This window comes from Monodelphis domestica, chromosome 2 (assembly GCF_027887165.1).
Source record: "Monodelphis domestica isolate mMonDom1 chromosome 2, mMonDom1.pri, whole genome shotgun sequence".
NCBI lineage: Eukaryota > Metazoa > Chordata > Mammalia > Didelphimorphia > Didelphidae > Monodelphis > Monodelphis domestica.
The window spans coordinates 180,443,126-180,467,436 of NC_077228.1; the positions used below are offsets into that span (position 1 = coordinate 180,443,126).

At 37.1% G+C, this 24,311-nt stretch overlaps 2 protein-coding genes across 8 annotated transcripts in view; one reads left to right on the forward strand and one right to left on the reverse strand.

Moving 5' to 3' along the window:
- The window catches only part of TRIM37 (tripartite motif containing 37), a 213,840-nt gene extending 200,167 nt beyond the window's left edge, over positions 1–13,673 (forward strand). For 6 of the 7 annotated variants that reach the window (XM_056814182.1, XM_056814183.1, XM_056814186.1 and 3 more), the window contains one exon: positions 13,330–13,673. In XM_056814182.1, the coding sequence (XP_056670160.1) occupies positions 13,330–13,510 (181 nt within the window). In that variant the 3' untranslated portion in view covers positions 13,511–13,673. The remainder of the gene's footprint in view (positions 1–13,329) is intronic. The other variant, XM_056814184.1, reaches the window with a different exon arrangement.
- PPM1E (protein phosphatase, Mg2+/Mn2+ dependent 1E) overlaps positions 1–24,311 on the reverse strand; it is a 214,921-nt gene that overhangs the window by 67,305 nt on the left and 123,305 nt on the right. The gene's annotated exons all lie outside the window — the stretch shown is intronic.

Below are 24,311 nucleotides of genomic sequence, written 5' to 3' on the forward strand. Positions count from 1 at the left end.
ATCATTGCAATTAACCTGAATTTAGGTGCCTTTTCATTTACATGCTCGTATCATCACTGTGCATATTGTGACAAAGCTTACTTATATTAATTTTCTCAGACTAATGAATTTCAGACTTCTGAATTCCTCACATTCATCACTTCTTTTGACTCATTAGTATTCTTTTCTATTCATAAGACGACTTGTCCAGCCACTCCTGACTGATGGGTACCCATCTTGTTCCTAGTTATTTTGTTACCACAAAAAGTGCTGCTATATATAGAAGTTCTTTCTTTTTTGCCTTTGACCTCGTTGGGGCATATGTCCAGCAGTGGGATCACTGAGTAAAACCCACAAGGATTCTACTGGTTCCATTTTAGAAGGAACTATTTTTAAATAAACCTCAAACAACAACAACAACAACAACTAAGCCCAAACCTCAATACAGCTGGCAGTTTTGCAGGAGCCTAATTACCCTTGTTTAAAAAAAAATCTATATAAGCCAATCCAGTGACTGCCATAGTATTTATTACCTGCTGTGAGCAGTCAAATGACTTCCCCTACTTCTCTGCAGAAAATAAACCAAGACAGGGAGAAGAAAAAGTAAGGAATCGGAATCCCAGTGGGATAGGGAATATGACAAAATATAGCAAACAAAGGATGGAGATAGTGTTATTGTTCTATGATCTTATGATAAGTATATACTATGGTTGTGATATGTGTAATGCATGTATAATAACATACCATTTGTAGGTAAAATATCAATCGGCAAGTATTTAGGAATAAGCCCTTATGGGAGCACAATAAATAGAGTGCCAGACATGAAACTGGGAGAATCTGGGTTCAAATCTGGCCTCAGATACTTTCTAAGCTAGGTGACCTCGGGCAAGTCATTTAAACTGATTGCCTAGTCCTTGCTGCTTTTCTGTCTTAGAACTTGATACTAAGACAGAAGGCAAGAATTATTTTTTTTAATCCTAGCTTTGTGACCTTGGATAAGTCACTTAACTCCTATTGCCCACCTCTTACTGCTCTTCTGCCAATAATCAGCATATGCACACACATATGTGTATATATATATATATATATATATATATATTTGGAATGTATATATTTTTATACATGTAAATTTATAGATGTATACACACACACATACTCATGTTCCAAATGGACAAAGGATATATTCTTCAGACTTGAGCAGAGAAGAAAATCTAGGCATCACTAGGAAAAAAAAAGTTAGGATTTCTTTTATATATAGCACAGTCTTTGGAGCCACTATACCAACCCCTACAGGTAAGCAGAGTCCTCAGAAAGTAACTTCCAATTCTCCCTCAAAGGATTCTTTTAGGGACTCTGAAGTACTAGGGTTTGGAAGAATGTCCATTTTTCTCTTTTAAAAAAATACATTTTTATAGAGCTTTTCTAAAGCTACAGGTAAACAAGACCTACTGGTATATTTCCCTCATTGGAATGAGTCAGTTAGATTTAATTATCTCATAGAAATGTGTATTTACTAAGACGATAAGGAGTGATTGTTCCCCCCAAAAATCCGCTTCCCACCCCTTCATAAATACTATGGGAGTCTACCTCACACGTTTAGATTGGCAGAGTCCAAAAATGAAAATGACAAATAGTGGAAAGATTTTTGGAAACCCGGCACAGTGATGTGCTATTTTGATGGAGCTGTGAATTAACCCACCCATTCTAGAGGGCAATTTGGAATGATACCCTAAACAGCTAAACCATGCAGCCTTTTGACCCAGTGATACCCCAGAGAGGTCAAAGAAAGAAGAAAAGGATCCAAATGAACAAGAAGATTTACAGCAGGCCCAAAATGGAAACTAAAAGAGTGCCCACCTATTTGGGAATGGCTTAACAAATTATGGTATATGAATGTAATGAATATTGTTGTGCCATAAGAATGGTAAAATACGCAGAGAATCCTGAGTAGCCTTGAATAGAATGATGCAGAGTGAAGTAAGCAGAATTAGGAGAACAACTTCTATAACAACATCATCAAGGAAAATAGCTTCCAAAGTCTTTAGTACGCTGATCTATGCAATGGCAAAGCATGAGAAGGCCAAAGATGTAACATGCTACCCACCTCTTGACAGAGATGGAAGTGCATTCAAAATGCTGAATGAGCCATATGTTTTTGTATATTGCCAATAAGAGAATTTATTTGCTTGACCAGGCAATGTTGTGAAGGGCTTCCCCCCCCTTTTTTTTAACTGGGGGGCAGGAGAGAGATGGGTAGTGAAAGGGATAGAGAATATAGTTGGTTAATTAATTAAATTAATTGGTTAGTTTGATTAATTAATAAAGAAGAACAATCTCCCATAAAGCCCCCCTTAGGCATGGTGTATTTTCTTCACTGAGTTCCTTATAAAATCCTGAAGCTGCCTTTCTTCAGTGTCCAGTCTGATATAGACGTCGTCTCACTGCTATTCTAGGGACAGAGAAGTCCAAATACTCTGACCCTCAGAAGTTGGCACAGTCATGTGCTGGCCAAGGTGGGGAGAAGCAATGCAAAGCCCTCTTCCTTCCACTTCCTTCCACTCCGAGTGATTCTCTCTAGAGCTTAGATGCAACGTTTTGGTTTAGAAAGGCCCACAAGGTGTGATAGGACATCAATTAAACTTCACCCTTTTCATTAATTGATTCAATAGAAGCTTCATCTAGGGGCAGCTAATTGGCCCAATGCTTTGAGAGGCAGGCCCAGCATTGGGATTTGGCCTCAGACACGTCCTAGTTGTGTGACCCTGGGCAAGTCACTTAACCCTATTTGCCAAGCCCTTACCCCTCTTCTGCCTGGAAACCAACACAGAGTATTGATTCTAAGTTGGAAGGTGAGAGTTTTAAAAAAAAAATCGAGGCCTCATCTGTCAAAGTATCAGGCCTAGAGTATCTTGTTGGTTCTCATAAGTGGTATGAGGTTGATTAACTCAGCTGATTGCCCATCCTTCCATACGCAGAGGTTGTACTCAGGGTGAAGAGGGCATATGTGTGTCTGTATATTTGTGCATCAAAGTCTGTCTCTGGTTACTGAGGAAGGCATAGAAAGCTATTTTTTTAGTAGCCATATGTTAAAAATCTAGGAAAACACCTTGGTTAGAGAAGCAAGCCTTCATGAAAGTCAGCTAAGGCTGCACCAATCACTACTTAGGGAACCAAGAGGGAAGCATATTTGAGCTTTTAAAAAGAGCTAAAAGGGCTAGTATTTTGTATTAACTCTTCCAGCAAGAAGGAAAGGGGAAGGCTCGTATATAAAACTAAATTAGAAAGAAAGGCTAGAGGACTTTTCTGATTCATATATCACAGACCCAAGTGTCAGTTAATTTTGTTAGACACAGAAGTGCCAGCAGCATTACAGATTACATTATTCTCAATGAAAAAGTAGTTCACACTATAAACTACCCCAAAAAGCACTTTTCAGCTCTAGCACTATCTTTATTCCTTTTTTAGATATATTAAGGTTGGTTTTATTATGCTTAACTCATCAAATCTCATAAAGAATGTTGTTGACCAAGAGAAAAGCTGTTCCCAGGAAAGTTATGTTTACATTGTGCTGTCTATTAAGTGTGCAATAGTATTATGTCTAAAAATTACATGTATTAGTTAATAAACAATTGCTAAAAAGTTCAAATCATCATCTGAACCTTCAGCAAGTAGTAAGTAATCTTTTTGCCGATGGTTGGGTCTTGCTTCATTGTTGATGGCTGCTGACTGGTCATGGTGGTGGTGGCTGAAGGTTGGAGGGCTTGTGACAATTTCTTAATATAAAACAACAATGAAGTTTGCCTCATCGATTGACTCTTCCTTTCACTTGAACACCTACAGGCCATTGTAGGGTTATGGACTGGCTTAATTCCAATATTGTTGTGTCTTAGGGGATAGGGAGGCTCAAGGAGAGGGAGAAAGATGGAGAACAGCCAGTCAGTGGAACAGTCAGAACACATACACATTTTTCAATTAAGTAAACAGTTTTTATATGGGTGCAGTTTGTGGCACCCCAAAATAATGACAACTGTGTCACTGCTTATAGATAGCCATAAAAGATAAAAGAGTAATGAAAAAGTTTGAAATACTGTGAGAATGACCAGAATGTGACACCGACATGATTTGAACACACTTGGAAAAATGGCACCGACTGATTTGCTTCTTGCAGGGTTGTCACAAGTCCTCAATTTGTAAAAATGCAATATCTGCAAAGTGCAATAAAGTGAAACACAATAAAATGAATGCTGCCTATGCAGCTTTTCAGTAAGATAAGAAATTTTATTAATTAAATAGAACCATTGGGGGTTAAAATAATAATAACAAAAATAATAAAAATAGAAAATATAGGGAAAGAAAATGGGGATGCTAAGGAAATTTCAAGTAAAAGTGATCATGTCAGTATTTAGAAACCAAAGGAGATCCCTTGCCTAGAGACAGAATGATCAGGATTATTATGTATGAGTTCTTTCTATATGCATGTATTAGCAGTGTCACCTTCAAATGGAAAAGGCAAGTGTTCCTACGTGTACTTATTTCTCACACTTGGTGGCAGCATTTACTATTCTGGCATTATTGTTGAAAAAAATCATATTTTGGTCTCCAATATTGAAGATCAGTCACTAGGATTTCTGTTTCATTCTAAGGGTCTCACACACACTGAAATTCACCTATTTGTAATAAATGTCATCATGTATGGCTTCTGGTGTGGTTTCTCAGCTTTACCAACAGCCAAACCTCATATTCCAAAGTATCCTTGCGTCAGTAAGCCAGCTGTTCTCAATATATCACATTCACACTTTGCCAAACTGTTTATGCAAGGCAGCTAAAAATGAATCAAAGAATTCTTAGGAGTGAAGAGTATTTTGTGACAATTAGGACCTAAGACAAAGTTGAGATGAACTCAAAGGCACCACTAAGCCGACTAGAGTTACTACAGGTCTCACTAGTGTCCAAGAGGCTACTCTAACCTAGGAAGTCAAAAGAACACAGCTAAGGGCTAGCATTTTTATACTAACTCAGGCATTCGAATGAAATGGGGGTTGGGGGGGCTAAGGCTCCAAAAATCATTTTACAATCCCTTGTTACAGCAGCTTGAATAGAAGAAACCCACCCAATGGCCCAAGTTTAAATTCAGTCTCCAAGGGAGATATATAAGTAAAATATGTAGTTTCCAAGTATCCCTGTTGTCACCTCCCCTTTTCTAATATGAAAACACTTTTCATAGTGTTTGTGCCTAGAATTCCATTTAAAGAATTATAGACATCAAAAAAACAATTTTAAGTTTTATAGATGACCCTCATACAATTAGGAACCTCCTTATAACAAAGAAAAAGTTAAGCAAAACCAACCTAAAGAGTAACTGAATTTGATAGCATATGCCACATTCTACACATGTAGTTCCTCACCTCTCTAAGAGGAACAAATTATGTTTGTTTAATCACCTATCTTCTGGAATTAACACTGATTATGATGTTTAATCTGAACTCAATTGCATTTAAATGTTGTTTTCATTTTCTATTAACCAGTAATTGTGTATATTGTTGTTCTTTTCTCTACAATAATTTATAAAAGTTTTCTCATGTTTCTCTAAATTTCTCTTATTTGTCATTTTTTGCAGTGCAGTAGTATTCCATTCTATTCACACATCATTTCTTTAACAATCCCTCAAACAATGAGGATCCATTTTGTTTAGAGTTTTTGTCTGACACAAAAAAAATTCTACTATGTCCATTTTGGAATATTTGGAACATTTTCATCTTTGCTGGAGTATGTATTTTGGTAATAGGATTGTTAGGTTAAAAGGTTAGTAGTTTAGACATTTTCTTGTTTAATCCCAAAATTGTTTTCCAAAACAGTTGGACAAAATCATAAACCTCTACCAATGGGGGTCTTCTCACAGCCCCTTCAACACTTAACTATTTCATAGCCTTTCATCATCTTCATCATCTTGATGGATATGTGATTAAAACCTCAGACTTGTTTTAAAATGCATTTATTTTATTAGTAATCATTTGGAACATTTTTATCTTATTGTTGATAGTTTATATTTCTTCTTTTGAAAACTATTTAAATCTTTGAATGAACTTTGGTGACCAATTAATCCGATATCTTTGTTTTATACATGAGGTGAATCTGAGTCTCAGAGAGGTAAAGTGTATTGCCCAAAGGAAAATCAAGGGTCAAGGTTATAGAATTAGTCAGTGACAGGGTCAGGTCTATACTCCAGTTCTTCTAACTCTCATTTTCTACAGAGTATCTACTTATTTTACTCTTGTTTTAAGCTTAACTTGCTATTTCTTTCTTTCTTTCTCTTTTTAAATCCTTCTATCTTAGTAACATTTTAAGAAAGAAGGGCAATTGGGGTTAAGTGACTTGCCCAGAAAGTATCTAAGGCCACATTTGAACTCAGGTCCTCCAGACTCCAGGTCTGGTGCTTTATCCCCTCTATCACCCAGCTACTCCTTGCTATTTATATATCTATCTTTAAAACCCCTCCCTTCTATCTTGTAATCAATATCATATATTTGTTCTAATCAGAAGAGTGTTAAGGGCTAGGCAATAGGGGTTAATTGACTTGCCCAGAAGCACATGGCTAGAAAGTGTCTGAAGTCACATTTGAACCCAAGACCTCCCATCACCTGGCTCAGCGCTCTCTCTCTACTGAGCTACCTACCTTGCTATTTATTTCTAACACAAATCAATTAGAGCACCCCTCTTTATGGAATACCTTTGTAAAAGGTTCAATTTTATTAGCAAGGATTTTAAATCACAGGCTATTCAAGTCTATTTAGAATAGTATCTATTAAAAAACCAATTTTCTGTGAAGTAGTAAGTTCTTATGTAGATTTTATTATTTCATTCTATTGCTTCATTTTTCTATAAAAGCCCTCTTTTATTCCAAATCATCTCCTAACAGGGAAGCAAAGAGATATATGATTGTTTAAAATCCCATGTCAAAGAGAATAGAAACATGGAAACTTAGGAACAGAAAGTAGTGAAGAATAAGTAGGAATTTTATTTTCCTGAGCATTTCATTACACTGTCATTGTTTCCACAAGGGAGTTTATATCAGCAAAACATATGAGATAGCATTTGCAGAAATGATTAGAGGTCTTTGAAACTAGACTTCTATCCATTATAGGAAATCCCATGTGCTCATTGTTGATGGCAGTTCATGCTATTTTATTTCTTCTTTAGTCCCAACTGTATTTTTCTGATTATTCAAATGAATATCCACTGAGAGGCTTGCACCATGGAAAAAGAAATGGCCGCAAAAGAAACATATTAATGCTATGTCAGAATCAAATGTATAGATTAGGGACCGAAGCTGGCTAACAAACTATCCTTAGAACTGGTGGCAGTCATCGGCAGAGTCAGAGCTCTACTTACCATCTAATCCTACCCTTCTACTGTTCTCTACCCTTTAGTGTTATTTACGATGTAAAATGAAATGGACATCAAAAAAGATAAGGTCTACCTATGAAATATGAGCTATTCCAGTTATGAAATAATGCAAAGAAATAACTCACAAAATAATAAAAGAATAAAGGGGCTAGAAAATGAAACACTACTGTAGCTAATAAAAATGTCTAGTAAAAATGGCATAAATCTGGACTTCGTGGGGGACTAGTTTGTCAAGGATGAATTGATATAGAAATTACAAATAAGCGTTTTGACAATTGTTTTCACTTCTCTGTTCTATTGTCCTCCCTGACTTCCTTTGAGTTTCAATTAAAGTCCCACCTCCTACAGAAAACTTCCCCCAATCCCACTTAATTCCACTGCCTTCCTTCTGTTAATTATCTATTTATCCTGTATGTAGCTTGCTTTGTATATATTTGTTTGTACATTGTCTGTCACAGCAGATTGTAAGCTTCTTGAAGGCAGGAACTGTCTTTTTTGCCTCTTTTTATATCCTCAGCTATTGGCCTAGTTCCTGACACATAGTAGGAGTTTAATAAAGGATTGATTGGTATAATTATACAGGTAACTCTAAAGAAACTTTTAGAACAGCATTTTGAACTTAGAATTTGATAAAATATTAACTTATTTTTAGATTTTTCTGGCTGGATTATAAGTTTAAAGTATTACTCATTATCTACTGGTGAAATGAGATACTGCAGTTAAACTTTATTAAAGATTAACACAAAAATGGCTGAGGCCCTATGGTGTACCAGGTAAAACAGTGGCAAGAATTCCTGGAATAGAATTACCTGCCTTCAACACAAAGTTTTAAGATCTAGGGTCGGTGCCTCAGTAGCTCTCAAACAAGTGATAAGCAATGTTGGAGTTAGGGGATATGGGAGAGGGGAAGGTGGTTAGAGTACGTGATTAACCAATTGGAGATTGAGAAAATAAAACCTCATCACATATCCAATACTAGGGTTTATCTTCAACACAACCAAAACCATCTTTATCTCCTAATTGTTCCCCAACATTCCTTTACCTCATCTCCACCTTCTTGCTGTATAAGGTTCCAATTTCTCCTTCACGACTTCTGAAGTAATCAGCAAATTTTAACCTAAGTTTAGTAGCTTCCTAAAAAAGTCATTAGGGAAAATTCCTCTTTCTTGTTCCCCAGATCACCGCTGGCCATGGTAGGAGTCCCCCATCTAGTGGCTCTGTCCTGGGGACAGTGATTGGTGAATAAAAGTTCTCTCTTTCATTGTGAGTGGAGCAAAGTGATTCATACAGGATAAGCAGGCATGAGTGTGTCATTACATTATCGTTCCCCCTCAAATTCCTCCCTCTTATACATTTATCTGTTGACATCCTCACCATCCTTCTAATCACTCAGGTTCTTGCAAGTTTGGTCTCATCTTCTGTGATTCACTGGTTCACCTTTTCTCACCCCACATACCCAATCACCAAATCCTCATTTCTACATTCACATTTGTCCCCATTTCTCTACTCACCCAATCTCCACCCTAGTTCAGGACCTTAGTATCACTTGCTTAGATTATTGCAGTAACCTCCCAGTTGGTCTTCTCCAATCTATCCTTTACATGGCTGCCAACATGGTTTTCCCAGTCTACAAGTCTGACTACATCACTCCATTACTCCATAAACCTCAGTGACTCCCTACTGGAAATGAGCATTTATTAAGTACCTACTTTTTTGCCAAGCATCATGCTAAGCAACTTTTACAACCCTTGTGGGATTGGTACTATTATTATTCCCATTTTACAGTTGAGAAAATTGAGGCATTCAGAGGTTATAGGGCTTGTCTGGGTTCATAGACCTAATAAGTTAGGGCTAGATTTGAATTCTAGTCTTCCTGACTCCAGGTCCATTTAGTTCAATGTTATTTCATTTTTATTTAATTTCCATTTTTGGGAACTTTGACAGTGAACATAACAATTAGTATCAGGGTATATGTATATGATTCATAGTTTCATAAATAAACCCCTGGGGGAGTGTAATCAAAAAGTTTTTACTAATAAGGTACTTGATCAAAGAAGTTTGAAGACTGCTATTTTAAAGTAAAAGTTACAACCAAGTAATAGATTGCATTCATGTCACTGAACTCCCGTCGCTAATGCAAACACATCTGCTGACCCTCTCCTTGCCCTCCTCCCCAGGTCATAGACAAGAGAAAGAATGTAGAGAAGTCTTAGGTACAACTAGTATGAATCCAGTAACTTCCCTCTATTCTTCCAGTCATGGAAAGGTCCATAAAAGAGTCAAGTGTGGGAGGGAAGATTTTGGAAAGTGTTAGAAAAGTACTACAAATTGAGTCAAAATTCTGAAAATGTTACATAGCATCCACCCACTCCAAAGCCCAGTCTTAATCCTCCCTTGCCAAAAGTTTTCAGCCTAGTATATTATGGATTTTTCCCCAAAGAAAAATGCCTGTAGTTTTGTAATGATGGTGATTAGAAAATTGGAATTCATTTAAAGCAATTCACTATGCATGCATTGAAACTAGTCATTTAAAGAGAAGACCTAAAGAGCACAGATATAGATGGTTAGAAGAGACACTGTTTGTTGTGGTTCACCTGGGTCTGACTCTTTATGACCCCATTTGGAGTTTTACTGGCAAAGATTTTGGGGTGGTTTGCTATTTCCTTCACCTTATTTTATAAATAAGGAAACTAAGCTAAACAGGATTAAGTGACTTTCCCAGGATCACACAACTAGTGTCTGAGGTCAGAATTGAACTGACTCTATCTGATACTCTATCCACTATACCACCTAACTGTACAGAAGGGACATCAGAGGGTATCTGACTTAACCTCTGCCTTTTACTGATACAGAAACAAAGGCCCAGAGAGGTCAAGTTATTCGCCTGAGTTTACACAGGTACACACGAGCATATCAAGTCCAGTGTTCTGCCCAACAAGTACCAACTCTCACTTTAAGAGCTCAATTCCTGCGCATGGTAGTACATACTTGTAAAATAGGTGGGAAGGTTGAATCTGGTGGATCATTTGAGGTCCAGAGTTCTGAGCAGTGAGCTAAGCCAATTGGCTGTCCACCATCAATATAGTAAGATGGCACCCAAGCTGTCTAAGTAGGGCAAATTGAATCAGTTTGTAAATTGATGCTGAAGCTTCCATGCCAGTCACTGATGGAAATGGATTATGAGTGGTTGCTGCATTTTAATCTGGGGTAAAATAGGGAGACTCATTCTCAAAAAAAAAAAAAGCAACTCTGCCTTTTTTTTTTAGCACATTGTAAGGAATATCATTTTGCAGAATACTTTGAAATCTTCAGCATACAGATGTATAGTAACTGTAACTGCTGTATGGAACTCTAGGAGATTCTACCAATGAAACTCAGGCCATTTGTCCTTATTACAAATTTAAGAATTTATATCAATTAAGAGCCAGAAATATTTCTTAATTAATCTGTTACATATATAACAAGACTGAAACTCTAGGCATATATGAATTGAATTAAATTAAATCTTAGAGAGGCTATTAACATACCAAAATACTCTTTGCCACCTAAGGATTGGTAATATCAGAATTTTCTTCATTTATGTCTCCAACCAAGGTCTCCCGTGGTACCACAGTGCATCCCTATCATTTATGCTTCAGAGAATTAAGTGGCAGAGGAAGGAAAATGAGGAAGATGACCCATTGTATATAGGGCAAGCTTTATTTTTACCCAACATGTAATGCAGAATGTGAATAACTTATCCCCAGTGTTATAAAGAGTCAGGATAAATGATCTTCCCTCATTGGTGATCCTCTCTTCCCCGGACACCTGCATTGTCCTCCAGGCTCATAGTGCTTGCCCTGTAAGTACTTCTTAATCCAAAAAAGGGGGAAAGATCTGGGAGGGACTCTCACCAAAGAGGTGCCTTTCTTACTAACTCAGTAACAAAGGACTAGACCCTCTGTGACTCTCCTCCTCAGGACTCTATCCTCACCATTCCTTGGTTCCAGTTCTCTTTTGGTTCAGGTACTTGGTGTTTTCCAGGGATTTCTCCTTTTTCCAAGAGGACTAGTTTAGTGATTTGATGCTATCCAAAGATTCCTCTTCTTTGTACAAGAGACTTGATTTCAAGCAGCACTTCTCAAACTTTCTGGCCTTAGGACCCCCTCTATACTCTTATTGAAGATTCCCCCAAAGAGCTTTTTTGTGTGGACTTTATCTATGGATACAAGTATCAATACATTAGGAATGAAAACATCTTGGTAAAATTATCAAAAGTGTTTATCCTGTGAAGCTCTTGAAAAGAGCCTAGGGACCACATTTTGACAACCACTGGTCTAGAGATTCCCCTATTTGTTCAGAATCAACTAAGGAATAACTGTGTTATTCCACTATTAACCCAGCTTTCTTACAGCGGCTGGCTTGTTCTAGGAACTTTTTCTGCTCCCTTGCTGCCTTCTACAGAGTCATACTCTTCTCCTTTCTCCTGGGACCACATGAATCCCTGGAGGGACCTAAGAGAGATTTTTCTTCAGGGAGTCAAATGAATGTCTCTAGAACTCCTGTCCTACCTGTATCTCAGTTCCAGTTTTCTCCTTTTTATTATTCTCCTTTAAAGGCCAAGTCTAAGGATGTAACACAGATGTGAACTAACTATGACTCATTTGATCATTCCCAAATGCCATGGCTTAGTCATCCTTAATATGGTATCCCAATACTAAGCCTCTAGAATGAGGATACGTATTCACATCCCATCAAAGAGATAGCAATGTTCCAAATGTGTTATCTTCTTTCCCACCCATTCCATTCTTCTTTTGAGATCATCCAAACACAATGGAATCCTATCCAGCCCCTCTGTCTAATCAGACTCCCTCTATGATCCCTGGTGATGATAAAGTTCTGATGAGAGACCTCCTTTATAAAAATGTAAGCAGTTCAATTTTGTTTAGTCCCTTATGGTTTTTCACTTTTATTTATCCTTTTTACACCTTTCAAGTCTCATGTCTGTACATTAACTTTTCTACTTAAATATAGTCTTTTCATTGGGAATACTTTTAAATACTTTATTTTGTTAAAGACCCATTTTTTTTTCTTCTTTAAGAGTATACTAAAAATTTTTGGGGGGTAGGTTATTCTTGGTTGTAAGCCTAAATCACTTGCCTTCTGGGATATCATATTACAAATCCTCACCTCATAATAATGGTGGTTACTAAATCTTGTGCAATCCAGATTGTGGTTCCTCAGCCATTTGAATTTTTTCTTTCTGGATGTTTGTAGTATTTTAACTTGACCTGGGAACACTAGATTTTGGCAATAATATCCCTAGAAGTTTTCATCATGGGGTTCCTTTCAGGAGATAACCAATGGAGTCTTCTAACTTTGCCCTCTGATTGGAAGATATCTGGAAGGTTTTAATATTTCTTGAAATACGACATCTAGGTTCTTATTTTTGTTTATGGCTTTTAGGTAGTCCAACGATTCTTAAATTCTCTCCCATCAATCTGTTTTCCAGTTCAGTTCATTTTCCTAAATTTCACATTTTCATATTTTTTTATATACTTTGACTTTTTCAATCTTCATCATGCCCCTTCTGGACACAAACACACACAGACACACACACACACACGTATATTTTGGATCTATTACACTGTTTTACATAGTAGGCAGCTGCCGCGCATGCTTGGGGATGAATGATGGAGGGGCCCTTCCCTTTACTTCCACTTCAGATATCCCCTGACTGCTTTCTTTTGACCTTAAGGATCACTACTTGGCAACTGAACCTGAACTCTATGGATAGAATAAAGGGGTCATTTCCATGTTTCTTTGGCCTCTTCCTCATTCCAGCCTTGAGGTATAAGGACAATTCTCTGAATTCTAAGTTTCACATGGTCAGCTCATGGCCTTCTAGGCAATTCTGTGTCTGGGATGGGGTCACCTCCTACTTGTGTCTTCTTTCCTTTGGTACAGGGCCTCATGCTCAAAAAGCACCTGGCATCTGCCCCCTGTTCCTGGGCACCTGAGCAGAGGAGTACTGACTACCAGAGCAATCGCAGTGACAACAGCACCAGTGAAAGAATGGCCAAGAAGGGGTGAAGAACCATCCAAGGAAAAAGTTCATTTGCCATGGATCAGGCTGAATTCAGTATAGGTAAAATATAAAATAACTAATAAACAGCGCTCACAAAGAAGCTATTTGAAAATCTATCAGTATAGCTTGCCTATTAGCCTCTCAATTGATTATAATCATTCTATCACACTTTATTGTTTAGCCTTCTCTGTGTGTAAGAATAAAACTGCCTTTCCATATCCGATTCTTGTTTGTACTCTGGGTACTTTTTTACTTCCTTCATGCACACCCCTTCCCCCTGCCCAGCTGGGGAGGACCAGTAGAGCAAAAATAGAATTGTTTCTCAGGAGTGCAAGGTGGGGGTGGAATGGAATCATTTTGAGCCCAGGGCCTTTATTGAAGAGATAGGCAACCTTTGAGAAATGAACTCAGAGCAGAGAAAAGTAAAGGGAAGGAATTATTAAGGGTCACCAGCCCTGGAGACTGCGGCCCAGCAGGGCTTGGCTATTTGCTTGTCTAGACACTCAAAAGGTACTGAATGAAGGATGAATCCTAGACCCTGGAATGGATGAGATTTGTACTTAAAATGGATAAGTGATTATCATAGTAAATACTTTCCTATTTCATATAATTACCTTACCTAAATTTTTGGCAAATGAACAAAAATGGATGAGATTAGATGAACATCAGCCTGAGCACATTTAAAAACCAAAAATATATTAATACAGAATAATAATTACTTGTCATCTGTTCCCCTATTATATAAAACTTAACAAGTTTTAGTTTTCATATACAAATATGCCATAAGAAATAGAAATACAAATCTACCTTGATAAAAAAAAAAAACCTCCTTGTTTACTTTCTTGTTTTAGGAGAAAATCTAGGGACTTCAGAATGGGAAAGCAAGAGAAGTCGGTTATGAGGAAGAAGGCAGTGAGAATGATTAACAAGGAGAGAAGCTTTAAATGAACATTAACTGACTGGAAATGATCATGGCATAGATTGGCATTTTTTAATAATGCTCATTAAATGAATAGTATAATCACTGAGAGGTTGTAGAAGAGTAGGATCTTATCTAGCCTGGTTCTTAGAACCATTAGACATGTGTCACTTATTCTAGGGAAGAGACGCAGGCATTCATTCTGATGGTTTTAAAACAGGAGGCCACGCTATGTTAAGTAACAAACCATGAAGTCTAAGCTCTCATGAACATATGTGAACAATGCATTTAAGTAATACAAAATTAACGTGAGATAAATTTAATTATGTGCATAATCATGCTTGTGCTTTCTGGTAATTAGTTACAAATGATAAAATAGGCCAGGAAATAACTAAGTCGTTTCATTTTTACAAAGCCACACTAAGTATTTCTAGGTGTAGATGAGAATAGGAGGAAGACATTGGGTATTGTAATCACAAGCTCTAAAGGCTCACTGAAGATTTATATAAGCCCAATGAGACACTAGCAGCCAGGTTACTACTCCCTTCTCTACAAGAGGGATTTTACTGCCAAGATTTTCCAGGAGAAACTTGGTTGACAGGAAACCTCACTATTGATGATGAAAGCTAAGCCTCATAGGCAATTGCATTCTGCAACAGGGGAGTCACTTCACTTAACTGAATATGGAAGAACAGAAAGGAAAGCTTGGATGGACTTCAGGCTCCAGACAGTAAATTATGGAAAGAATACCAGTTGAACCAGTGACAAGACTCTTCTCTTTCTTCTGCTCTCATTTCCCACAAGGACTAGAAGGAGAAAACTGGGGGAGAGGGGCCAGGAAAAAAAGAATATTTGCCTTCCAAATTATCTTCCCCAAATAGTACCTGAAATCTAGCCAATTAGGAAGTCTGGATTAGGAAAGAGGTGGGGTGGGGTAATGTAAGAGTGATTGATAAGACTGAGGGAGTCATTGATAACTTAGTAGAAATTCTTCCTAACTCTTTTGTTTCTTAATACCTATTAGAGATTTTTAAGAAAGTAGTTTTGATATCTGGAAGGGGTGGGAAGGAAAAACAGTAAGAGACAATTTTGTAGTTTAGAACATTGCAAAGGTGAGTGGGGTGAGACATTATTCTGAGAGTCTCTGGGTAGCCAGAGACAATGAGGCCATTCACTAGATATACGCCAAATAAAAAAGGCTAGGAAGGAAGGTGGGGGGAAGCCCCACCAAAAAGCTAGTCCTCCTTCCATGCCCCAACTATTAAGTAAGTAGAAACCAGCTCAATTAACAAAGTAGTTGACAAACTGATTCCTAAATTTCCTTCCCACCACAGAGTTGTTCCCTGCCTTGGGTCCCAACTTGAGAACCTGTGAGGGCCAAGTTTGAGAGTAGCCCAGAGAGGGTTTAACATTTAGGTAAAGAAATTCAAGTAAGGAGATGCCTATCAATTGGGGAATGGCTGAACAAGTTGTAGTATATGATTATGATGGAAAAATACTGTGTTATAAAAAATGACAAAGGGAGTGATGGAAAAATATGAGAAGGCTTATATGAACAGATGAAATAAATAGACTAGAATCGTTTACACAGTTAATAGCAATGTTGTAACAATGATGAACTGGAAAAGGCTCTGATGACAATAATGATTTATGACAGTTCCCAAAAACTTGTGACAAAATGCTGTCTACCTCCAGAGAGAGAACTGATGAACTCTAAATGTAGACCGAAGCATATTTTTCTTTATTTGTTTTTCTTGCTTCCTCCCCACTCCCCTAAAATATAGCAGAAATGTTTTGCATGACTTCATATATAAAATGGGTATCACATTTCTTGCTTTTTCAATGGATAAGGGAGAGGGTAGAAGGAAGAAGAGAATTTGAAACTCAAAATCAAAATTTAAAAATCAATCATTGAATATGGTATTTCATTGAATCCGTATGATATAATTTGCTTAGCCATTCCTCAATTGGCAGACTAATTTGTGTCCAAGAATTGCTATTAAGAGAAAAGCTACTAGAAGTACTTTTTGTAGTAATAAAGAACTAGAAACAAAGTGGGTGCCTATCAACAAGGGAATAGCTAAACAAATTATAGTACATGAATTCAATAGAATATTATTATTATACCATAAGAAATGATGAATGTGAAGAATTTTGAGAAGCAGAAGACTTAAATGAACTGAAGCAGCATACTATAGATAGAACCAGGAAAACAATATACCCAATGAATATAAAAAAGGAAATGGAAAGGCCTGCCCCTGTAAAATTTTATACTATATATTGTATTTATAATAATCAAACAACCCAAAAATATATGAGAAAATGTATTTTTTTCTTTGTAGAAATGGCTTTCTATGAGTGTGTCATAAGAGTTTCAAATTTCTATTTTGTTCCAGTATGACTATTTTATTTGTAAGGAAAATCATATAACCAGTTTAGGTTTCCTTTATAGTGTGGAAATTAGCTAAGAACTTCCAATAATTTAACCTAAATAATTAACTATATTAAATTTCTGGTTCAACTTTATTAATAAATAAAATACATAAACAATATAAAAGAATTTCTACCTCAACTTTATGAGACCCATCATCTATAAATTCTTGAGAACTCCTCTCAGTGATTGTTGACCAATTTACAACTTGATCTGATGTAATTTTTCCTCTTCTGCCATCTTTTTTTTAATAAACCCTTACCTTCCCTCTTGGAGTCAATACTGTGTATTGGTTCCAAGGCAGAAGAGTGGTAAGGGTTAGGCAATGGGGGTTCAGTGACTTGCCCAGGGTCACACAGCTGGCAAGTGTCTGAGGCCAGATTTGAGCCCAGGACCTCCCATCTCTAAGCCTGGCTCTCAATTCACTGAGCTACCCATCTGCCCTCTCTTCTGCCATCTTTGGCATATAAACCTCTTTCCTCTCCATTAGCCAGCCATAAATTTTCAAGTTTATTTTTGAAATGTAAATTTTTATCTTTTCCTTTTGATAGCTGGAAATTCCAACTGGAGCTTCCCTCCCCCTTCCCCCTGGAAACTATGTAAATCTTATGAAAAACTATCTGGTGTTTAGTGACCATTTTGGGATATCCTTAATCTGTGCTCTGAGTATACATTTAAAAAACAAACAATGGTTCTTAAAATGTCTCTGCATGTTGACTAGTATATCTAGCAGCAGCCTCTATCAACAAATCCTTGGATATTTCCATATAAGGTATGAAATTACACATATTATTGCCTTAGTCAATATGTTGGTAAATTTTTCCTTTTATCAACAGATTCAGAAAAGCTTTTGATAGGAATATTACTTATTTTTTTTTTATAAAGACCCAAAAGTATAAGAATGGAAAATTTTTTCCCTTAATACAACAGAAAGCACTTATGTGAAGGCAACAAAAGAAGAAGTCACAGAATCTATGTAACAAGGTGCTTGGTTGATGGAGCTCCATCCACAGCCATGCTTAGTATGCTCTGCTGCCAGCTCTTAGGAAAGAGACAATCAGAGAGGGAGGAAGCCTATTTCCAGAACAGGGCTGATGGAAAGGCCTCTTTCTCTTTGCTGCCTACCTCTTTGTCCTCAAGGAGTTCCATAATCCCCAGGTAGAGAACTCTTTAACTCTGTGTCCAGGCTGCCATGTGGCCAATGAGGACTTGGTTCTGCTTGTGGCTTCTGTCTCTCTCCTGTTTGTTCTTTCTCGCTTTTAGGCGCTATGTCTATGATCTTGTGAATTTTGAAAGGTTAGAACATGCCATCAGCCCCCACGGAAGCTAGAATGCATGCTGAATTTTGTGGCCAGCCCAAACAGTGAGGAGCAAAATCCTGAGTGACTTGTTTGGCTCATTCTAGAACAAAGATAGACAAGAGGAGACTACACAGATTCATCTATAAGCTCTTCAGAATTCAGAAGGGAACTTGGCGGAGTGAATGCTATGTAGAAATTGTTTTTTGTTCAAGTCAGCTCTCTTCGGGGGCTGAGGTGGTACAGGGGTACATCCCCACTTGTTAAGAGAAAATGTTTGTACTTCTGTTCCTGCTATAGTTTCTCAGTAATATCTCTTTGTAAAAGCTAAATAAAAGTTATGGACTGAATGGAACTCGGCTATTAATCATTGGTGGCTGTTAACATTCAAGAGAACACACCAGAATAAGTGATTCAAACTGATAACATTAGAAAAAGCCAACCCTTTAAACCTAGAAAGGGAGATGTACCTTTGCACTGATTCCACAGTTTTATGAAGGCATATAAGGAAGGGTGCCCACCCTCAACATTATTATTCGAGAGTCTTAAAAATAATAACTACAGTAATAAGACAAAAAATTAAGAATAAGAATCAGTAAACAAGAGGCTTAAATATCTCTATTTGAATTAAAATACTAGACAACTTGCCCAAAATTATAGATATAAGGCACCCCCCCATTATGAACATAGCTATAGACCAACAACAAAATCAGAAAAAAACAGTTATAGAAAGAGAAAAAACAATTTAAGATGACATAACATAGGAATCTGTAATTAAACAAATGGTACATAAAGAACTCAAAGTCAATTATAAAACAATTTGTTCTCAAAATAAAGGAACATCTAAATAGGGCATTCTTCAGTGTTCGTGGTTGGGCTGAACCATAGAAAACATGATGATACTTCTCAAATTAATCTATAGATATAGTGATATGTTGATCAAAATACTAATGGCAAACCTTAATTATAATTAGACAAAATATTAATAATTCATATTGAAGAATAAAAAATCAGGAATATATAGAGAAATTATGAAAAAGCAAAGGGAAAAAGGGGATTTGCATTCTCAATTTGCAAATTATACTATAAAACAGTAATTATTAAACCATCTGGTCCTGAATAAAAATAGAAAAATAGAGCAGTAGAAAAGGTCAGACAATAATGAATTAGTACCAGATGCATAAAATAGTCTGGTGTTTGATGAACCACGGATTGCAAAACTCTAGGGAGTTTGTTAGCTTCAAAGATTTTTAATATGCAATTTAACAATGATTTTTAAGGTCTTTTCTGCTTCTCAAATTCTATGGTTCAATGTCATTACTCTTTTTTTAAACCCTTAGCCTTGATCTTAGAATCAGTACTATATATTGGTTCCAAGGCAGAAGAGCAGCAAAGGCTAGACAATGGGGATTAAGTGACTTGCCCAGGGTCACAAAATTAGAAAGTGTCTGAGATCACATTTGAGGCCAAAACTTCCTGTCTCCAGGTCTGGTTCTCTGTCCACTGAGCCACCCATTTGCCTCCTTGATTATTGACTGATTAGACAGAGAGACTGCAGCTATTACCACATAGCAATAGTTTTAACACCCAGGCTAATATCATGGAAATTAAATCTAAGTAACATGTTCCTAGCTCTCCTAACTGGAGCTTTGTTTCAACTTCCCCCTAAATGACCATATGAATATAGTTCTTAAGCCCAATTTATTACTGATCATAAAAATCATCATTTTATTTAAAATCTCTCTTTTGGGGGTTTTATGTAACCTGTACATTAAGAGTCCCCTGTGTAGATTTCAAGTTACATTTGAACAAGAATTTAAAATTAAATATAATTATATTATTTTTATTACATTAAAAATCTATAGAGGGCATCTGGATGGCTCAGTGGATTGAGAGTCAGGCCTAGAGATGGGAGATTCTAGGTACAAATCTGGCCACAGACACTTCCTAGGTGTGTGATCCTGGGCAAGCCACTTGACCCCCATTGCCTAGCCCTTACTGCTCTTCTGCCTTGGAATCAGTACACGGTATTGATTCTAAGTCCGAAGGCAAGGGTTTAAAAAAAATCTATAATTAATCTTACTACAAATGTGAAATGAAAATAAATAGTTTCTCTTGATTTCCCCCTTTAAGTCCTGCACTGTATAGCTGATTCTTCTTTCTAATTCACTTCAAGAGGTGATTTCCACATAGTTCAGCTCAGATCTTACGTAATTCTACTCTAAGATGTTCCCTAATTCCTAATAATGACCTGCTCATTCTTTTGCCTTCCTGCTGGTTAAAACGGGAAAATGTGGCTTAGCTATTTGGAAATACTAATGAACAAAATCATGAAACCAACTTGCTTTGGGCTAGGGTAGCTTCTACTATTTAGGGCCTGAGGCTATCTAGAGTAAACCCTTTATTACCAGTTACTTAAAATTACATTGAGTTTTCTAAGAATTGAGGCTTAAAATGCCTCCTAGCTCTAATCAGTTTTTATCATTTGACAATTGACTGTTTTCTATACTTGATTTCTGCCAGATGTCTTCAGCAAGCAGCCAACTCTGTGGGGGAATGAAATATACTTAGGGAGAACAAAAACAGACCAGAACTGGGAAGCATAGGAAAAACAGAATATTAAATCCAAGAGGGACTTTGGGGATCCTCTAGTACAAACCACCTATTTAACAGAAGGCCATCCTTCTCATCTCCCTCCTAATGAAACTGCTTCTGGGGCCTTGGATCCTCAAGTGAACTTGCCTCTTATCTTGCTCCACACTAGGTCATTGGGCTCGCTGCTTGTCCATTTCCAAGCGATGCTGCCCATATTCTGGTCGTCATCTTCATCCTCCTCCCATCTGACCTTGACTCTGACCTAGGGCACTGAGCTCTGGACAGGGGAGCTTATCATGCCTCTCACCAGGTACCACACTACTTTTCTGGACTCTCCTTTATATGTTGTCTTCTTCCATGAAAATATAAGCTCCTTGGAACAGCTGGGTGGCTCAAGGGATAGAGTGCCAGGCTCAGAGATGGGAGGTCCTGGATTCAAATCTGGCCTCAGACACTTCTCAGCTGTGTGATTCTGGGCAGATCACCTTACCCTAGTTGCCTAGCCCTTACCACTCTTCTGCCTCGAACTAATACTCAGTATCAGTTCTAAGAAGGTAAGGGTTTTATATATAAATAAGCTCCTTGAAGGGTAGGGATTGTTTTGCTTGCTTGCATCTCTATTTACAGTGCTTACCACAGTGTCTAGCACACAGTAAACAACTACTTACAATTGTTGTGAATACACAGAAAACTGTCATTATGGGTAAGAAAAATCAATTATGGATTTAAAAAATGTAAAATAATAACAATTGCTTTTTCATTTATTCATTCATTCAAAACATAAAACTAAGCTATCACACCACCAGTGGTCCCCACCAGTCTTAGTCTTTTTTATGCCCTTTCCAAAACACTAAACTGCCTCCTCATTTAAAGATACAGAAATTGAAGCCCACAAAACAAAACAAAATCAGAGAGACAAAATGTAGGAAGGAATAAGAGATGATGACTAGAAAAGTAGCAGACTCAGAAAAAAAAAAAGGTTAGAGATGCATTTGCCTCAGCAACTGAAGTGAAATTCAAGGATTAAAATATAGACTGTCCACATTCAGGGATTCGTTAGTGTTATATAGATCCCTTACATATATGGGAATAATGAGGAATATATCATAATATTCTTTTTAAGTTTCCTTCATTGACTAAGAGCTATTTAAAGGCTTTCCAGGAGGGTAAGAAGTACAGTATTGATTTCACTCTCTGTTTGATGTTGGGGCAATTTGAAAGCCAGTCTGATTTGATATCTAATAGTACCATTAGTGAAGAAAGGAATCCTTTTCTTAAGTTTCAATTATGATTTAGTCTCCACTGAAACTAATTGGAGGGCAGGAAAGAATCTAATTTAAGTTTATAATAGAAAGGCAGCAAAGTATAGTTGTTAAGTGTTCCTTAGCCACATAATATAAATGGTTTTACTGAGAAATTCTTGCTTTTAGGTAATTTGCCATTTCCCTAAATGTAAGAAAAACTATCTTTCTGTATGTGTTCTGCTTCAACATATTTTACTAATTCTAGGCTACAGTGCCATAATTTATTTAGCTGAAGGATGCTGTAAGTTTCTAAGATAAATTAGGATGAGTTGTTTAGTGTTAACTATATTTGCTAAGAAATTTGGGTTTCATTTCTGTGAACGATCAGGGCAAAGTTGAACTTGGCTTACTAATCAGAGTACCTCCATGTATTCACAGCCAGGTATAGCAGGAAAAATAGCAGACTAGGCATCCAAAGATCTGGGTTCAAGTACCAGCTCAACCACTTATGTACTAGCTCTATAGCCTTGGAAATATCCCATGATCTGTCTGGTTCTCAATTTCCTCTTCTTGAAGATCTCTAAAGTATCTTCCAGCTCTAACATTTTGTGATTCACTTGTAGTAAAAGAAAAGATCTTAGCATCACCCTCTTTTAGAAGTTACAATGTTACTAAAGGACACTTCCTATGTATTCGTGTCAAATATACAACACATTGCCTAAAGTTAGCAGAAGAAAAAAGGAAAACAAGAAGCAAATATACTCTCTTCTTATTTTCTCTTGCATCATGTCCTGTAGCTAAAGTAAAGGTTACTGGGGACAGGGAATAGGTAAAAAGGAGTGGAAGGGAGAATGTAAGAGGCCAAGAGGGAGAATTAGCCCTCTGGAATAAAAGCAGCAATATCATATCTTACAATCTGCCATCCACTGGGTCCTAAGGACTGCTGGCCCTGATTTTTCCTGACACTGCTCTCTAGACACTTAAGCGTTGCCCCTACCCTGAACCTTTCCATTTGCCCTGCAGCTGTCCCTTTGACGTGTACCATCTTCCCCAAACAGAATGTAAGCCCCTTGCAAGCAGAGGCTTTTTTAGTCTTCTCTTTTCTCTTCTCAATGAATATAATAAATGATTAATAAATTCTTTTCCATTTCATACTTATTTTTGATTGATTGAGAATCATAGATCTGAATGAATTATAATTGTAAATGATGCTTTCTGATGTCTCACCTTCCCTTAAATGCTTTCAATTATGATTATAGTACCAAAGAAGTATTGTGTTATTACTCAGAAACATGGAAACCTGAGACTCTGGGCAATGAGGCCAGTTACTCTAGATTTCACAGTGAGTCAGTAGAAAAGATAAACCTAGCTTCCAAGTTGCTCTTTTAATTTAACATTTGTTAAGTGCATACTATATGCTAAGTGTTATAGGAAATATCAAGATAAATATGGTCTCTACTTTCATGGAGCTTTCCTGGGGGCACTGTCCAAGGTGGGGAAATGATATATACACAAGAAACATAGTCCTATAAGATAGTACATGATTAATACCTTAGGGGCATTACAACTAGTCTGTATCCGATAATTCACAAATGCAATATTCCACACTAACCCATAACTTCCTAAGCTGTATTCAACAATACAGATAAGCAATGTGGAAACCAAGATAGGGTGCACATAGGCACTGATGGTTCAGGACACGACAGTACAAATCTATGAAGCATCTCTAAAATGTATTAAAAAGAAATATAAATGATGTGGGGATTATTCATTATCTGATACTGCCTGCACTGCTCTTTTCTACTCACATGATTAATTAAGAGAACAAAAAAGCCTCTGCTCTCAAGGGACTCACATTCTAATTGGGGAAGACAGCACATACCGGAGGGCCAGCTGCAGGGCAGATGGAAAGGTCCAGGATAGGGGCAATGCTTAAGGGTGCAGAGAACATGTGGCAGGGCAGATGATAAGCCCTAACATGATTAAGGAAGCACTTTTGACTTTCTAGAAGGATGTAAGGTTACATTTTTCTAAAATTAAGCTGCTCATCATTTCTTAAGGCACAGTAATATTCCATCACAATCATATGACATAACTTGTTTAGCCATTCCCAATTGTTAGACATCCCTCCAGTTTCCAGTTCTTTGCCCAAAGAGTTGCTATATATATTTTAGAACATATACATATTTTTCCTTTTTTTTCTGATGACATTAGGAAATAAACCCAATAGTGGTATTCTGATTGGAATCCTGTGCTTTTTCTACCCTGCTAGACTGTTTCCTAGAATCAATGCAGATGAATGCTTAATGGGCCCAACTGACCATGGTTAGCACCTGAAATTTTCATTATGTATGAGAAGTTTAATAATGGTGTG